The 16,673-nt window shown below is 35.1% G+C and overlaps 1 protein-coding gene across 1 annotated transcript in view; it reads right to left on the reverse strand.

Moving 5' to 3' along the window:
• The window catches only part of BORA (BORA aurora kinase A activator), a 27,525-nt gene continuing 10,852 nt past the window's right edge, over positions 1-16,673 (reverse strand). The window contains exons 6-12 of the mRNA XM_041731082.1: positions 13,260-13,325; positions 12,347-12,403; positions 11,642-11,868; positions 10,955-11,087; positions 8,229-8,842; positions 2,204-2,320; positions 1-1,114 (exon numbers count right to left, since the gene is read on the reverse strand). Coding sequence (XP_041587016.1) covers positions 1,088-1,114; positions 2,204-2,320; positions 8,229-8,842; positions 10,955-11,087; positions 11,642-11,868; positions 12,347-12,403; positions 13,260-13,325 — 1,241 coding nt within the window. The 3' untranslated portion in view covers positions 1-1,087. The remainder of the gene's footprint in view (positions 1,115-2,203; positions 2,321-8,228; positions 8,843-10,954; positions 11,088-11,641; positions 11,869-12,346; positions 12,404-13,259; positions 13,326-16,673) is intronic.

Raw genomic sequence — 16,673 nt, forward strand, 5'->3', positions numbered from 1 at the left:
CTGTTTTTCTTGGTTCTCCCAGGTTATTTCTCCCCAGCCAAATTTTAGCTGGAAAGGATGTTCCCACCCTAGGGGTAGAGATTTATATCCTGGGCATCCTATACTTATCCCACCAATAATATGTGATGTTAAGATGCTGTTAGTACTAATTTTCTAGTAGGTACATTTATTTTTTTTAATTTTATTTAAATTCAGTTAACATATATATATATATATATATTTATCACTGGTTTCAGAGGTAGAGGTCAACTCATCAGTCTTTATACCCAGCCCTCCTTAATGCCCATCACCCAGTTACCCCATTTCCACAGACCTCTCCCCTCCAGTGATCCTCAATTTGTTTCCCATGATTAAGGGTCTCTTATGGTTTGTCTCCCCCTCTGATTTCTCCCTCTCTTCCCCTATGATCCTGTTTTGTTTCTTAAATTTCATATTATGAAGTGGGCTTAGCATTTACATTTTTAAAAGTAGTGAACAGTAATGATTGGAACCAAGAATTTCTACACAGAAATGAACAAATCAAGAATGAAAAATTCTGGAAACCTGCTTAAATCTCCTTCCTACCTCTTTAAGTTTGTTTTATAGCTAATTCAGATTGATTTTTCACAAAGGTTATATATGTAAATTCATCTGTATATTCATGTATTTTTACATAAAATAGTATGCTTAATATTCACATGTTCTTAAGACTACTGCTAAATTCAGTGCTGTTGGTAAGGTTTACTAATAAGCAGGTCACTGACCCTCTGGGACAGGAGCAAAGTCCTTGCTCTCAAACTTTTTATTGTTAAACACATCAATCAAGGTAAGTACAAAAATATTTATTAATGAAAAATAGAGTTGTACTTCAATGAGTTGAAAGTTCCAGGAGCTTTTCTGTTGTTCCCATGTCATTAAATTAAGCCCTTGATTTTTCACATTAAGGGGGGAAAGAAAGCTAATAAGCATGTTGGTTGAAGCAACTTTCTCCCAATCACGATCATATTATTGATCCTGTGTGTAAAAAATATGTGAGGAGCCACTGAGCGATGGTCTTTGGTTCGGAGAGGTATGGGCTTCTGCCTCGAGGAGGATTGGCTGTTTCCATTCAACACCTCTGTGTTACATGTTCTTCCTGTGGGGGGAAAAATATTTGCTGCTTGAACAGGACCATTCAAGGGTACAACTACTATGTTTTAAACCTGAATGCAAATTTCCTTATGAATTCTAATGGGACAGTGAAAATAGGGCTTTCTGTAATCAATATTCTGATCAAAAAGTCCCTTTCCTGGACCCTAATGCTTGCTTTGAAATGAACAGCTGTAATTCCCCGCCAAAATGGAGGAAAGGGAAATTAAGGTGGCCTCCATATTCTGTCTTAAAATTCACGTGGAGAGAGCTATGTTCACTTGTACACTTGCTGGTGTTTACTGTGTTTATGAATAAATTGGCATATCAAAATCAAAGATTCTCCTGATTAGTTTAAAATTATGATGGGTTTTCAATATGCATACATAGTTATAATCATTCTATCTAAAAGGTTCAATAAATGCCCTAATCAAAAGTACACTCAGTTCAATAATGCCCTAATCAAAAGTACACTCAGTTCAATAATGCCCTAATCAAAAGTACACTCAGTAGGTCTATGTTATTCATAGTCTTGAAAAGCTTCTGGATTTTAAGAAAAGAGCCCTTACACCTTTGAGAGCTGTTATTTGGATGTGTAGTCTCTCACTTGTACCATTTTCCTAATCAAAACTCTTCTTTATGTTACTAACTTTGAAACAATGTTAGAGGCAAAAAAATGTCTTCTCTCTCTATTCCCTGTTTTAAGGAAAGGAGTTCAGTTACCAATTCCAACGTAGGACTGGCTCTCCCTCTCCAACCTCTTCTCATAACCTCTCCCATAGCTAGAGTTAGGAAAATGAAGTGTTTTGATTTAAAAATTACCTTCTGCTGTTAGATGAACTGAAAACAGGCATAAACATGCTAACAAAATTTTAAGCAAAATGGGTGGAAAAATACTAAATGTCACATCTATATAATTTTTAAGATTTTGGTAATCTTTACACCCAAGGTACGGCTCAAACTCACAACCCCAAGATGAAAAGTCACAGGCTCCACCAACTGAGCCAGCTAGGTGCCCCTGAAAAAATTCATATTTAGTAAATACTTACAACCTAACTTATAACCATATCATGTCGTCTCCTTGTTTTTTCCATACCTTTGTATTAAAAACTTGAGATTTATTCTCAACCTCTAAGGTTTGTGCATCACTATCGGCTCCAACTGTATCCATAATATTGCTTCCACAATTCTGTGTATTATAGCCACTGTCCATCTGATGGGAAAAAGAAAAAGAGAAAAGGATATAACACTGCAGACTAGACTAATTTACTTATCCATAAAATTTGAGGAACTTGTATGTTTAAATAAGTTAGAAATAATTATATAAAATGTATTTCTAGAATATAAGATACAATTTATATAATAAATATAAAATACTTAAGTGAATCACTATATACTACCATTCACAAGTGAACAATACATGTATTATTTAATACTGACCACACTGAATGAAATTTAAAATATAGAAACATAAAAGGTAGTTCTACATAGAACTGGTTGTTCTCCAAAATTGTCACTGTACTGCAGCATTCCTTTTGGTAAAATACATCTTGTAGTTTCCTTAGAATCTGAGAACTAGCCACTATGACCTTGCTTTCCTGTTTGTGATCATACCCAGAAGATAAAAGTGAGGATTACAATCAACTTCACCTTCCAGTTCGAGCTTTACCAAGCTTGTCTCCAAATACCTTGGTTTTATCTCTAAATAGGATTTAGCTAAAAGGCATGCTATCTTTAAGACTATTCAAAATAATTCACATTTTTTAAAAGGCCAGTTACATTATACACCATTATTGAAATACAAATCTTAGCTTCATAATACTACATATACATAATGGCTCTAGATGTTAGTTCAAATTTTCATTTTAATGAATTGTAGCATTCTAGAATGTACTGTTGCAGCCCCAAGTTGAAAAAGGGATTCTGGAAACTTCAGTTTTTGTACATACATGATAAATATTTACTGAATGCCTAAAAAAGTCCCACGGCCTATATGGCACTCTACATAGTACCATTCCTACTTTCTCCTTAAAATAACCCTATAAACCTCACAGATGAAGAAGCTAAGAAAGGTCAACTTTCACAGCATCAGAATGAGGCAATGAAGAGCTGAGTCTCCCAAGCCCCTGTCCACTACACACAATGCATCAATCTTAACAGTGCTGAGCACCAAATAACACCAAACCCCATGAGGGGTTCACCCTACACTTTGAAACTCTTTCTGCAAATTAGGATCAGAGGGAAGGAAAAGACTGTACTTTTGTCTCCATCACAAAGTGCATTCTAGAAAACAAAACAAAACAAAAAACCACAACAAAGTGCATTCTACCATAATCTTAAGAAAAACATTTCTAGTTTTCAAGGATGAATGCCTATGTGTTCAACTACTGGGAGTCATGTTCTATTTGAACAAAACCCTGTGACACATAAAAAAGAATCTTCCTTTATATTCCAGAGGGAAACACCTGGCTCTACTACCATTTGACAGCTATTTGATCAAAATTGTTAATTATCCGATTGCTTCCAGAGAATCCGCCAATTACTCTTCCTTTTATCACCAGTGCCAAACAACTGGTTTATACAACTCAATAGTAATGCATAACTGAGTATTTCAAGAGAAGAGTTAATACATAAAGAGTAAGACAGACACAGGAAGAGAAGATTCTTTTCCCTAGGAAGAGAAGAATCAATTGGCAGACCCATAAGATGGCAGCTGACTGCACTGGCTCTCATCTAGACCACTACTAATGGTGATGCCCACCATGGACCAACCAGACAATATACATCATCTTCTAACTCCCCACCGGCATCAAAGCAGGCATCAGCAAAACAAAAACCAAAACAACAAAACCAAAACCAGGCATCAGCAGCATCTTATAGCTAAGAAGAACAAGGTGCTTAAAAAAAAATAAGTCCTGCCCTACTCACTGTGAAGTGGACCTTGCCTTAAGATCCACAGCCTATAAATGACAGAACTAATTCAAATTTAGTTCTGAATGCAATGTGGACTTCCAGTTGGACTATGCTGCCTATAAATGATGTTTCTACTGCCAATCAGCCTACACACCATTCCTATACTTTTCTCCAACATAAACCAGATGTGGTATTTCAGAAACATTCCAGATTCAGGTTCGCAACTGGCAAGCAGAGTGGCTTACAGTGCTTTCCCTGCAATCAGGCCTAGGCACTTTCGCCCCTCCCTCACTGCCTTCATCTTCCTTATCATACTCTGCCCCTTTTGCTTGCTACCTGTCACAGAAGACTTTGTCGCCCATTACTTAAGGGAGTGTCTAGGCACTTTAAGTATACTCACATGAACTCAACTCATGATTCAACTATTATTCTACAATCCTCTTATTGTCCCCATTTTAAATAAGAGGGAACAAGCTCAAAGCTCTCACTTCCTGAAATTGATAAAACTGAGCTAGGAAATAAACTGAAACCCGCCATTTTGCTTTCCCAAATCCAAGCTCCTTAAAGCTATGCTAGCCCTCAGCTACAAATATATGCACCCACGTCCATCCTAGCCCCAATTCCCTGGCCCCCTACGAAAGTGGAAGGGTTACCTGTAGCTAATCCTCCTACCAGAGCTCTAGATTCTATCCCATCTCCGTTCCTTCATGTATAAAACTCATCACTATTTTACAGATTATATTCATTGCACCAAGAGGATTAGATTCTAACTGTAAAACACTTGCCCTGGGTTCTGGTACTTGAAAAGGATATATAATCAATACCTATTAATAATTGTCCTGCCCAATTTCTAATTTTCTTTGTTCTTTTTATTCTTCTTCCTCTCCATTTAAATATGCTAGTTTCTCCCATCTAAAGTAAAAACAAAGTTAAAAAAGAAACTTTGGAAAGATCTTAAACTTTAATATTCTTTTCTAGCTACAATAACCCTTCTGTTCACCATTAAAGTTCTTCAAAGAGTTATCTACACAGTTTTTCCACTACTTCACCTCCTTTACCTTCCTTTCATTCACTTTTCACCACTCCACCTGAGGCTGTTCACTCACCAAATTACTTCCATTTTTAATTCAATAGCCACTTTTCAAGCCCTATGTCCCTTGCTCTTATTTTCACAGAACTAACCATTCTTTCTTTAAGATGTTCCATGACACTATGCTTTCCCCACCTCCCTCTCTCCCTCTCTGGCTGGTCCTTCTCAGTTTCCTTTGGGGGCTCTGCTTCCTTTACCAAACCCTCAAAGTTTCATCAGGATTCCAAACATTGATTGGCTCACTGTTCTCACTCTATACAGTCCTGGTTGAACTTACATATACATTCACTCTGTTTTCATTTCACAAATATTTAACAAGTAGCTATTACATGCTCTGGGATAAACCAAAACATACATGATTGTTCGATAAACAGTCTGATTGGAAAGAATGCAAAGTGTATGTGGAATTATGAAAGGATATAATGAGATCTGGCTTGGCTAGTGTGATCAGGGAGGGCTCCTTTGAGGATATGATCATTAAGCTGTGAGCTAAAAAACTAATAGTTAACTAGGTAAAGTGGGAGAGAGAGGAATTCTAAGTAGTATATGGAAAGGCTCTTTTGACAAGAAGGAACATGGTTACTTAAAACTGGAAAGCTATTGTGACTGAAACAAAGAGAATGAAGGGAAACAAAACAAAGCTGATGAATATAAGGCAAAGGCCAGACCACTGGATACTTTGCCAGCCATGCTACAAATTTTTAAATTAATACCAAAAGCAAAAACAAAACAACCCTCTCAAGCCCCTCAAAACCTTATAAAGATGTGCAAACAAAAAATAATAGAAGGGTTATTGTGTAAAGCTGGGAAACTTCCAAAAATTAGAACAAAAAAAGAGATAAAAAATATCTTGGAAAGATTTTTAAAAATTGGAGAATTAAAAGGAAATTCCAGAAAGAAATGTGTAAGATAGGAAAAATCTATTATTCAAAAAAAGATCCAAGAATGAAGGACATGAGTTTACAAATTGTAAGGCTCTGCTGAGTGTCCAGTACTATGGATGAAAAGATACACCAAAGAATCACTGAAATTTCTTAACACTGAAAACAAAGAAAAGGCAAAGAATGTCCAGGGGTAGGTAAATAAAAGAGAGATCAAGTATTAAAATGGTTTTAGATCTCTCACCAGCAAGAATGGAATAGAATCAATGAAACAATGCCTTCAAAGTCTGAAGGACAATTATTTCCAAAATCTCATGTGAGAGAATGAAGGATACATCAGACCTACAGTACCTATAAAATGAACTTTCACAAAGCCACCACCAGAAAATGTGTTCCAATAAAGTGAGAGGTAAACCAGGAAAGAGAAGAATGGAATGTAGAAAACATACGAGAGGTGAAGGGAGACAGAAGACAGGAGAGGTGAAGGGAATCCCCAGTCTGATGAAGGGATCTTCTAGGTTGCCAGCATGTGCCACACAGGAAGCCAACCAGTCTACAATAAAGCAAGTCAAAAGGGCCCTGGGAAAATATGGCTGTCTACAAATGTTTAGAAGCTACTTGTGGTAGGAAAATAAGAATGTCTGAAGACATTTTTAAACAATAAAATGCTCTGCCAAAGTTAAACATTATGATACGGCCCGAAGGGTCAAACTAAAACTGACTGGTAGATCTCACAGACAGAACCATATTTTAGCTCAATATAAGGAAGAGGCTTGTAATGATAAGAGAAGCCCTAAAATGGACTAGAATATCCCTGCAGGCACTCAAGTATAGAGTGGATGACAATTTAGTAATGATACAGGTTTCCAATGGGATGATTAAAGTTTATTTCAATGAAAGCATTTTGGTTCTTCTTATAAATGCTCTGGAAAAAAAAAAAAAAAAGAGGCAGTGAGGAAAAGGGAGAGAAAAGAAGTTAACAATACCTTGAAGGCTAAACTAACCTGTAAGTGCTTTTTCACTTAGGAATCAAATTTAGAAGCTAACACATATAAAAGTGATTCTAGTGTATTTTTTCTGAGCAATGATCCTGAGAAGTCAGGAAAGACAATAGAGACATAAAAATATGAGCAGATGATTATATTTATTTGGGGTCATTTAGAATCCCTCTGAGTTTTAAATTTTAGCATTCCAAAACTGACAGCATTAAAACATTATACGGTGGTGGGAGAATAAAATGAATGACTACATACAGTGTTGGAAAAGCACCTGGCATATTGAAACACCATGTACATTTTAGTTATCACTGAGTCACTACAAACTCTGATTAAAGAATCTGAACTCTAAAGCCATACTACCAGAATTCATATCGTGGCACCACTACTCGCTACCAATAGAGGTAATTTATTTACTTAACCTCTCTGATCCTCAGTTACCCTAACTGGAACATGGAGATAACAGTTCACCTATCTCACAAGAGTCAATAAATTAACACATGTAAAGTACTCAGAATAACGCCTGGAAAACGGTAAGAACTACTTAAGTGTTATTAGATGTTACTATGAAATGGCAGGTAAGAATTGCCTTCCTATTTTAAAGTTGTTTCAAAATTCTCAGCCCCAACTATAGCAAGTAATGGAACAAATACCCTTCTAAAAGTAAATGCTGGCTCTAAAGTTCGTCAAATGGATTATGTTTCTCTGCTGTCAGATACTGCAAAATTGGAAATGTGTGGTTACATGAAAAATGTTGCTTATAAATCATTTTTTAAAAGTACAAAAAAGCATATACATAAAACTGCTCTAAACTCTATGTTTTTTTCCTCCCCAAATCATATAAAGGAAAAACAAAAACTACTGAAATTTTAAAAGACAAATACTATACCAGGAACTTAATTTTTTTGGTGCTCAGTCCACATGAGAGAGATGAATCCTTAGAAGGAGCCTGACCCTAGCATTCTATAAAAACAGAGCAGCTTGATTTCTTGTCTGCTCTCATCTTTTCTTACTCCTTATTTGAAGTATCACTTAATATAAATATTAAATATGCACCACCAGTCCCATTTAAAAGAAACTAATCCTCTTAGTATCACCATGTATGAATGTTTTTTAAAAATGTTATATATAAAGTTATATGATACTACAGCTCTCACATTTAACCCATCTTCTTTCTCAGTATAATCTCAAAAAAAGACAGAATAAGAGAGAAAAGGACTCTAGAATATTAAAATATCTTACCTGAATGTTACTGCTTTCACAAGGAATGACACTGCTTTCTGCAAGAGGTGACATGCATATATGAGAGTTTTCAATACTGAAGGCAATCCCACTCACAAAATCAGTCATGGGCAAACTCCCATTATCAACCGGCTCCTTAATCCAAGTGTTCTCATCTGCTATTTCTATAGGATCAACCATATCCACAGTGTTGTTCTCCTTCTCACTTTCAACATCCTGCAACAGTGCTAATTCTTTCTCAGAAGTGCTGGACTGATTCTGTGTAATCGACATGGCAGTCACTACCAAATGTGTGCCATGTGGAGAAGCGTCACTATTCAACTGCTGCAGGTGTAGTCCACCAGTGTCCATGGCTGGTGACGAGGCATCTGTAGGAGGAAGATTCACCTGATCTTCTTCATCTTCACTGTGAGCCTCGAGAGCAAAAGGTATCCGAATCAGTGAGGTCCGGTACGGAGTACCACCCGTACACATCTCAAGTCTCATAGGAGACCAGTTCTTAATTGGTGAGCAGCCATCTATATAAGGACTTCTGATACATGGATTAGTAATTCCATTAGAATTTGTTGTTCCAGACGAATTATCAGGAGAATGAAAAGTAAACTTCCTTTGTTCTAAAAGAAAGGGAAAAACTGCACCATAAAAACATGCAAATGGAAAAGACATTACTAAATGGTAATCATGCTTTAATGCCAGAAAAATTGGATTTCTAGAACATTCTATTTATTGAAGTGAAATTTTGGTGTTAAAAACAAAGCACAAATGAATTTGTCTCAATAAGCAGGGTATAAGAGTCTTCAAAAAGAAGTCCTCTGGCACTTCCTTTTATTTAAACAAAATAATCTAATCCCTGAGAATTATTTCTTTGTAAACATACTGCTACTATTGGTGTTCATATACAAAGAAGATATTGAACAAATCAGCCAAGAGCTACAAATTAATAGCTGTAGCTGATAAATGAAGGAGGTAAAAACACTGCAAAATACTATCAGCAATGTTAAAAAGCAAGCATAAAATTGTAAAATGATGTTTGCAATAATGAAGAGCTTAACAATGATAAAATGATAAAAGTGCTTTAAAATGTAATATTTTTATAACTTCACTGGCTTAATAAAAACAAAAGTTTAAAAAAATGGGCAAAAGCCCATAAACAATCCCCCCAAAGGCAAATATATATATGAAGTGGTCAGCCACACAAATAATAAAGAATATGGAGGACAAAGCAATAAGCATTTGTTTAACAAAAAGTTAAGTATGAACTAAGAATCCCTCCCCAAAGTAAAGGGCCAATAAATATTCGGGAAGAGTTCAACACCATCACAATCAAAGATATAAAAATTAAAGCAGTAAGAGACACATTTCCGTAACATAAGTTAAGAAACAGTAATATCAGTGTTTCTAAATGGGAGAAACTTTTTTACATACTATTGATGAACATTCAATTGGTACAACTTTTTATGAAGAAAATTTGACAAAATTCATCAAGCTCCTTAAAAACAATCAGGGCAGCCCAGGTGGCTCAACGGTTTAGCACCTGCCTTCGGCCCAGGGCCTGATCCTGGAGACCCAGGATTGAATCCCACATCGGGCTCCCTGCATGAAGCCTGCTTCTCCCTCTGCCTGCGTCTCTGCCTCTCTCTCTCTGTCTCTCATGAATAAATAAGTAAAAAAAATATTAAAAAAAAAACAATTACCCCTTTTGACCAAATAATTCCACCTCTGAGAATTTAACCTGAAGATATAAATACATACAACACAATGTTTACACAAAAATAGTTTTTTGATAAAGAAAAATTAGAAAAATTTAAATGTTCATCAGTAGTTGAAAACAAACAATACATCCATGATCAATGATTCAAAAATCATTGTTTCATACAGTAATAAATGATGTGAATGACCTACAAAAATATTCTGATACTTGGTAAAAAAAAAAGTAGACCACAGAACCATAGTGTGTGTGTGTCTATCTCCACACAAAGAATATACACATTTATGCAAAAGTACATAAACATACATAAAGATTAACAAAAATAGCTTTGAGTTTTCCAATTTATTATGAATAGCTTTTTATTGTAATTTTTTCAAAAGGACCTATATTTTTTTTCAGAGAAATTAACTCATTACAAAGAGAAATAATGTAAATTTCCACACACTATATTTACCTTACAAGTCTTACTCAAACAAATATATCTTTACAAAATACGAATATGAGATTACCAAAGTCTGAACCTGCAGATCAGAAGGCACACAGAAACCAACTTAACTCTAAGGTTAATCTTTTTCTGATTTCCTTTATAGGAATCCTTGATATAAATACTGCTAATCAGATGATCTGTGTTTAACACTAGCATAGAACTTTGTCGAGAATCCAGGTATTGTTCCTTTTGTAAAAAGGCCAGCTTTTAAATTTAAGAAGGTTAGTAGTCAGCGCTCTATAGTTTTTTTTGTTTTTGTTTTTTTAAGATTTTATTTATTTATTCATGAGAGACACAGAGAGAGAGAGACAGGCAGAGACACAGGCAGAGGGCAAAGGAGGCTCCCTGGCTCACAGGGAGCCCAATGTGGGACTTGATCCTGGGAATCTGAGCCAAAGGCAGACGCTCAACTGTTGAGCCACCCAGGCGTCCCAGAGCTCTATAGTTAGAACAACCTAAAAAAGAACTTCTTTAATAACAAATGTTGGTAAACATAAAAATTGAAATTAGGTATTTTCTTATGAAACATACCCGGGAGTGGAGTCTTTCCTATTTGAAATGCGATCGGTGAGAAAGTGGGTGAAGAAAGAGGTGAAGGGCTGGTTATACTTCCCAAGCTGTATTTTTTTGCACTGCCCTGAATAGGGCTGGAAGAAAACTGCCCCTGTGATAAAAATAAATAAAATTACATGGTTCTCTTTCTCTATTTCTTATACCATATGCTATTTATCTTCATCTTCAAAACACGTTTACAAAGTAGATCATATAAACTTTGGTCATTCACCAAAAGGTAAGGCATCTTGTGACAAAAGCAATTAAGAAGACTGTTAGAAAAATTTTGAAATAGAATTATTTTAGTCAAAATAAAATATAAATGCAGTGTTTAAACAAACCATCCTATATCATACTAGCAACTGTTAATGAACAACTTTAAATTACTCCATGAATGTCAATTCTATTGTCATATATGGAAAACCTTACATAGAGTTCAGTAAATAACTTACATTGAAATTCCTTGAGACTTAGGATTAATCTGGTCATCCCCTATACCTCTAAATACAGAAATGAAGTTTGACCAAAATATTCCTAATGACAAAATGTGAACTAGTCTAATCCTCACAAAAATATAAAACCCAAAGGCAACCATTCCTTGAGCACAAAATGGGCATTGTGGTCCATCTACAGCAAACTATAGTACATGTTCAGTATGCTTCTTACCGAACTTGGTGTCTGCACAGCACTCCTACACCGTACAGGAGATAAATCTATCGAATAAAAAACCTCAAGTGAGGCTTGAGCACCACTGCAAGGACTTCTGGGAGAAGCTGGAGGTAAGGAGTCAGAAATACTTCCATTGCCATCTAAAAATAGCTTTCTTCTGAGGGATGAAGAACTCAGGTTTCCAGGAGACTGATCTGAAAATTCATCAGCTCTAAAATAATCACCTATATTTAATATTAACAGAATAAAAGGCAAGGCTTGTCATTTTGAAGAGCAATTGCGCTTCAGTTACATGATTTTTTAAAAAACAGCATGTACTATATGTTTGAATTTTGTTCAATAAAGAGGGCAAAATTTAATTGCATATGTGACATTTGAAATCTGAAATTACTCCTTCTTTTTCAAGTACTTTATTATTAGTGTAGGTAAAACCAACATGATGTGCCCAAGAATAGTTTATGTCTAAAAATCATTTAGAATGCCAAACAACTCATTAGGAATGACAAACATTTTTTATCAGATAAAGGGCTAAAGCAAAATTCATTAGGACAAAAAGCAAAATTAAAGAAAAAGGAGAAATTTCAAGACTGTTTCCCCACTTCTTTACAAAGAGACATTGCCACCTATTTCCACTTACTTAAAGCCATCAAAACAAAACTTTCTATTTAAGTTATTAAAGGTTTAAACAAATACAATACTTACCTAATACATTTTCTAAATTAAAATCCACAGGAAGAGACAGCAATGTCTGACAAGCAGCTGGAAGCAAGCGGATAAATAAATACAAACATGGATAAATCAATGGAAGCATATTACATGCAATTTAGCATGTGCTTCCCAATCAACCATCTCCCCATGATGTTCCAGCCAAACTGAATTATTTCATTTATGCATTCTATTAAACAACATGCCACCTTTCTATAAGTAGTTTCCCACACCTTCCAGCAGTGATATAAACCTGTGAACGGAAAGAGTTAACTCCTGGTTGTACTGTGGGCACTGGAATGAGAAAAGAAGCCAGTTTACAGCTGACTCCTGAACAACACGGATTTAAACTGCATAGGTTTACTTAAATGTGCATGTTTTTCAATAAATACAGTAAAGTACTATAAATGTAGTTTCTCTTCCTTAGGACTTTTTTTAACGTTTTCTTTTGACTTACTTTATTGTAAAATTACACTACAAATGACATACGAAATATATGTTGACTATTAGTAAGGCTCCCAGTCAACAATAGGCTATTAGCAGTTGAACATTGTGGGAGCAAAAGCTATATGGATTTTTGAGTGCATAAGGGGTTCATACACACAGGCCCCATCTTGTTCAAGGGTCAATTGTATTTGGGGATAGATTTCCTCATTATTCACAAAATTTCAGAAAAATGTTTTCCAAAACCAGAAACCGTCTCCCATACTTCAAATAAGAAAACACACACATACTAATGTTATTTCTAAAACATGGTGGTATTTATCTATTCTAATTGTTTTTAAAATTAGCTCTCGTATAGTTAATAATTAAACAATTTCAATTCCAGAGTAAAGTGTTATCACACAATTTAAAATCAAATGTAGCTTAATGTGGAACATTCTTCATTTCAAATTATATTCACACTCACCGTTGCTTTTCTCAGAATGGATGGTCAGCTTTCTACCAATTGGAGAGTCACTAGTTATGTTAATACCTGTAAAACATTTTAAATGTCAAATCTTACATTTTATATTCTTAATTTCCTTCAAGAGTGACCTCTCCCAGAGTAAAAAAGTAAGCAAAGTGAAAACTTTTATTCTACAACACTTTAAGAATAAAATCTGTATAGCTAATAATTTGGCATGTTTCTATTAGTTTTTTAATTCTGAAGGAGTACAAATAAAACTTGAAGGATTACCACAGCAGATGAGGTACCAAGTAATAGTTTTTGAGGAAAGTATGGTTACTCTGTATTATGTCAACTTTAAAAGATTGAGGATGCATGTTAGTCAACCTCAAAGTCCTCAAACATATCCTCTGTTGCTTAATGTTTTGGCAAAATGGGTTATATAAATTGTCTGAATTAAAATGCCTGATAATTTCAACAAAACGTAAAATTTGATAAAACTATTTTGTTTCTTTTCATAACAGGAATCAAAAGTCAGGCTGCAAATATTTTTAAATTGAAAATGAATGACTACTAAAAAAAAAAAAATGAATGACTACTAAGTTTCGGTGACTTAAAAGTTAGGTGAAAAAACAACAAACACACAATGACAAAAATGACCAATATAAACAAAATAAAAGGAAAAGGGAAGGAGCAAAAAAACCCCAGAAAAACAACAACAACAACAACAAAAAAACAAGAAAGCTTAAAAGAACATTACAGAAGACTGATAACCTAACAAACCTAAATAAATAAATGAATGAATAGGTGGGTAGATGGGTAAATGAATTAAAGTCTCCTAATAAATACTGTCAGAATGAGTAAAAAAAAAAAAAAAGAAAGAAAATTCTATATTTGAATGCTTTCTTTGCTGTAAGCAGTGTGACCTATAAAGTAAATGTAGTCAAGGCACTTTGCTGCAGAAAACTCTATAATGTCCTTGGTCTTCAGGCTAGAGCCCAAACACCTCAGCGTCATAGAAAGCCCTTCAAAACCTTGTCTGTCTCTAGAACAGTTGTCCTCCAACTAAACACTATTTGAGCACCTTAAAAAAAACGAGCTTCTCCCTCATATTTAGGTATTTCTCATGCTATTCTGACTTTCCTCCCTTAGTTGCTGAGTCTGGTTAATTAAGTTTCAGCTTAAATTGTCTTCCACCAGCATGCATTCCCTAACCTCCTTAGATCAGAAAAGCACCAACTGCAGCATTATCATGCTTTTCAACTCTATTGTGAGTGATTCCTCAGTTGTTTCCTCCAGGAGGACGTCTTAAATAAGCTTTAAGAACACCATCAAATAAGAAAAAAAACTGATGTATTTGATTACATCAAAATAAGATTTCTTTGCAACCAAAGACATCAAGAACAAAAACAGCATAAATATGACAGAATGGGAAATGGTATTTGAAATCTTTAGAACCAATATAACCTTGTTACACAAGGTGTCTTAGAAATTAACAAGAAAAAAAAAAAGACAGCAATCCAATATAAATATAACCAATATACTATAAATAAGTATTTTGCAAGAAAGGAAATTTCAAAGACCATTAGTATATGAAGAAATGAAAATTTCAAAAATCATTTAGAATGTCAAACAACTCATTAGGAATGACTAACATTTTTTATCAGATAAAGGGCTAGTATCCAAAATTATAAATAACTTATAAAACTCAACAATCAAAGAATAAATAATTCAGTCAAGAAGATATGGGCAAAAGACATGAACAGACATTTCTCCAAAGAAGACATGCAAATAGCCAATAGACACATGAAAAAATGTTCAACGTCACTTGGCATCAGGGAAATACATATTAAAATCACAGTAAGATACTACCTCACACCAGTCAGAAGTCAGAATGGCTAAAATTAACAAGTCAGGAAACAAAAGATGTTGGCAAGGAAGTGGAGAAAGCAAAACCCTCTTACACTGCTGGTGGGAACGCAAACTAGTGCAGCCACTCTGGAAAACAGTATGGGGGTTCCTCAGAAAATTAAAAATAGAACTAACCTATGATCCAGCAATTACACTACTAGGTATTTACCCCAAAGATACAAATGTAGTGATCCGAAGTGGCACCTGCACCCCAGTGTTTATAGCAGCAATGTTCACAGCAGCCAAACTATAGAAAGAGCCCAGATGTCCACTGACAGATGAATGGATAAAGATGTGTTATATATGCACAATGGAATATTATCCAAAAGAATGAAATCTTGCTATGTACAATGGCGTGGATGGAACAAGAGGGTATTATGCTAAGTGAAATAAGTCAATCAGAGAAATAATTATCATAGGATTTCACTCATGTGGAATTTAAGAAACAAAACAGAGAAACAGGGGAAGGGAGGGAAAAATAAAACAAGACAAAATCAGAAAGGGAGACAAACCAGAAGAGACTCTTAATCATAGGAAACAAACAAGGGTTTGTGGAGGGGTGGAGGATGGGGACATGGGGTTAACTGGGTGATAGACATTAAGGAGGGCACACGATGTAATGAGCACTGGGTGTTATAAACAACAGATGAATTAACTCTACCTCTGAAACTAATAACACACTATATGTTAATAAATTAAGTGTAATTTAAATTAAATTTTAAAAAACAAAAGGCAAACATTTGAAACCTGGATAATGTCAAATGTTGGCAGGGATGTGGGGGCATAGGAATCAGTTGGTAGTTGTATAGACTGTGCATTCTGGAGAGCAGGCGGGCACTACATAGTCAAAACAGGTAAACACACAGCTCATATGCTAGGAATTCTCAGCCTATGTATATATTTCAAAGAAATTCTCACTCAAGTCCATAAATTAAAACACATGAGGATATTCATTGAAGCACCTTGCTGCACAAGTATTAATAGTAAAAGTTAACAGTATAAGCCAGTGTGAATCAACAAAACCATTTTTGCCTCTGACCAACCAGTATAAAGACCACATAAAAGGTTGAGTCATCTGTTCAAAAATCCAACATGAAAGGAGTTAGGGGGAAAAAACTAGTGTCTATGAAAATGCTACCTTGGATAGAAATTTTAGCACTGGGATGGACATTAACAGGCAACTATGTAGTTTAACTCCTTTATTTTAGAAATGAAAAGCTGAGGTCTAAAGATCTCAGGATCGCTTCTACAGGTTTATAGTAGCAGGGGGTCTCCAGCTCAGGTCTCTGTCCACTACTGCACCCTACCTTCAGTTTGTAATGGCTGAGAATACAGAATTCAACATAGAACATCTAGTTGTGAATCAAGGTTCTACCACTTTTATCATCTTTGTAATCCTGAATGAGTGCTCTAACCTTTCTAAAACTAGGTTTTCTCATCAAATGAGGCCAATAATAGTATCTACCTCAAGTGAGCTGTTGTACAAATTACTGAAAGCACTTAGCACTGTATAGCACATGGAAA

This window comes from Vulpes lagopus, chromosome 16 (assembly GCF_018345385.1).
Source record: "Vulpes lagopus strain Blue_001 chromosome 16, ASM1834538v1, whole genome shotgun sequence".
Taxonomy (NCBI): Eukaryota; Metazoa; Chordata; class Mammalia; order Carnivora; family Canidae; genus Vulpes; species Vulpes lagopus.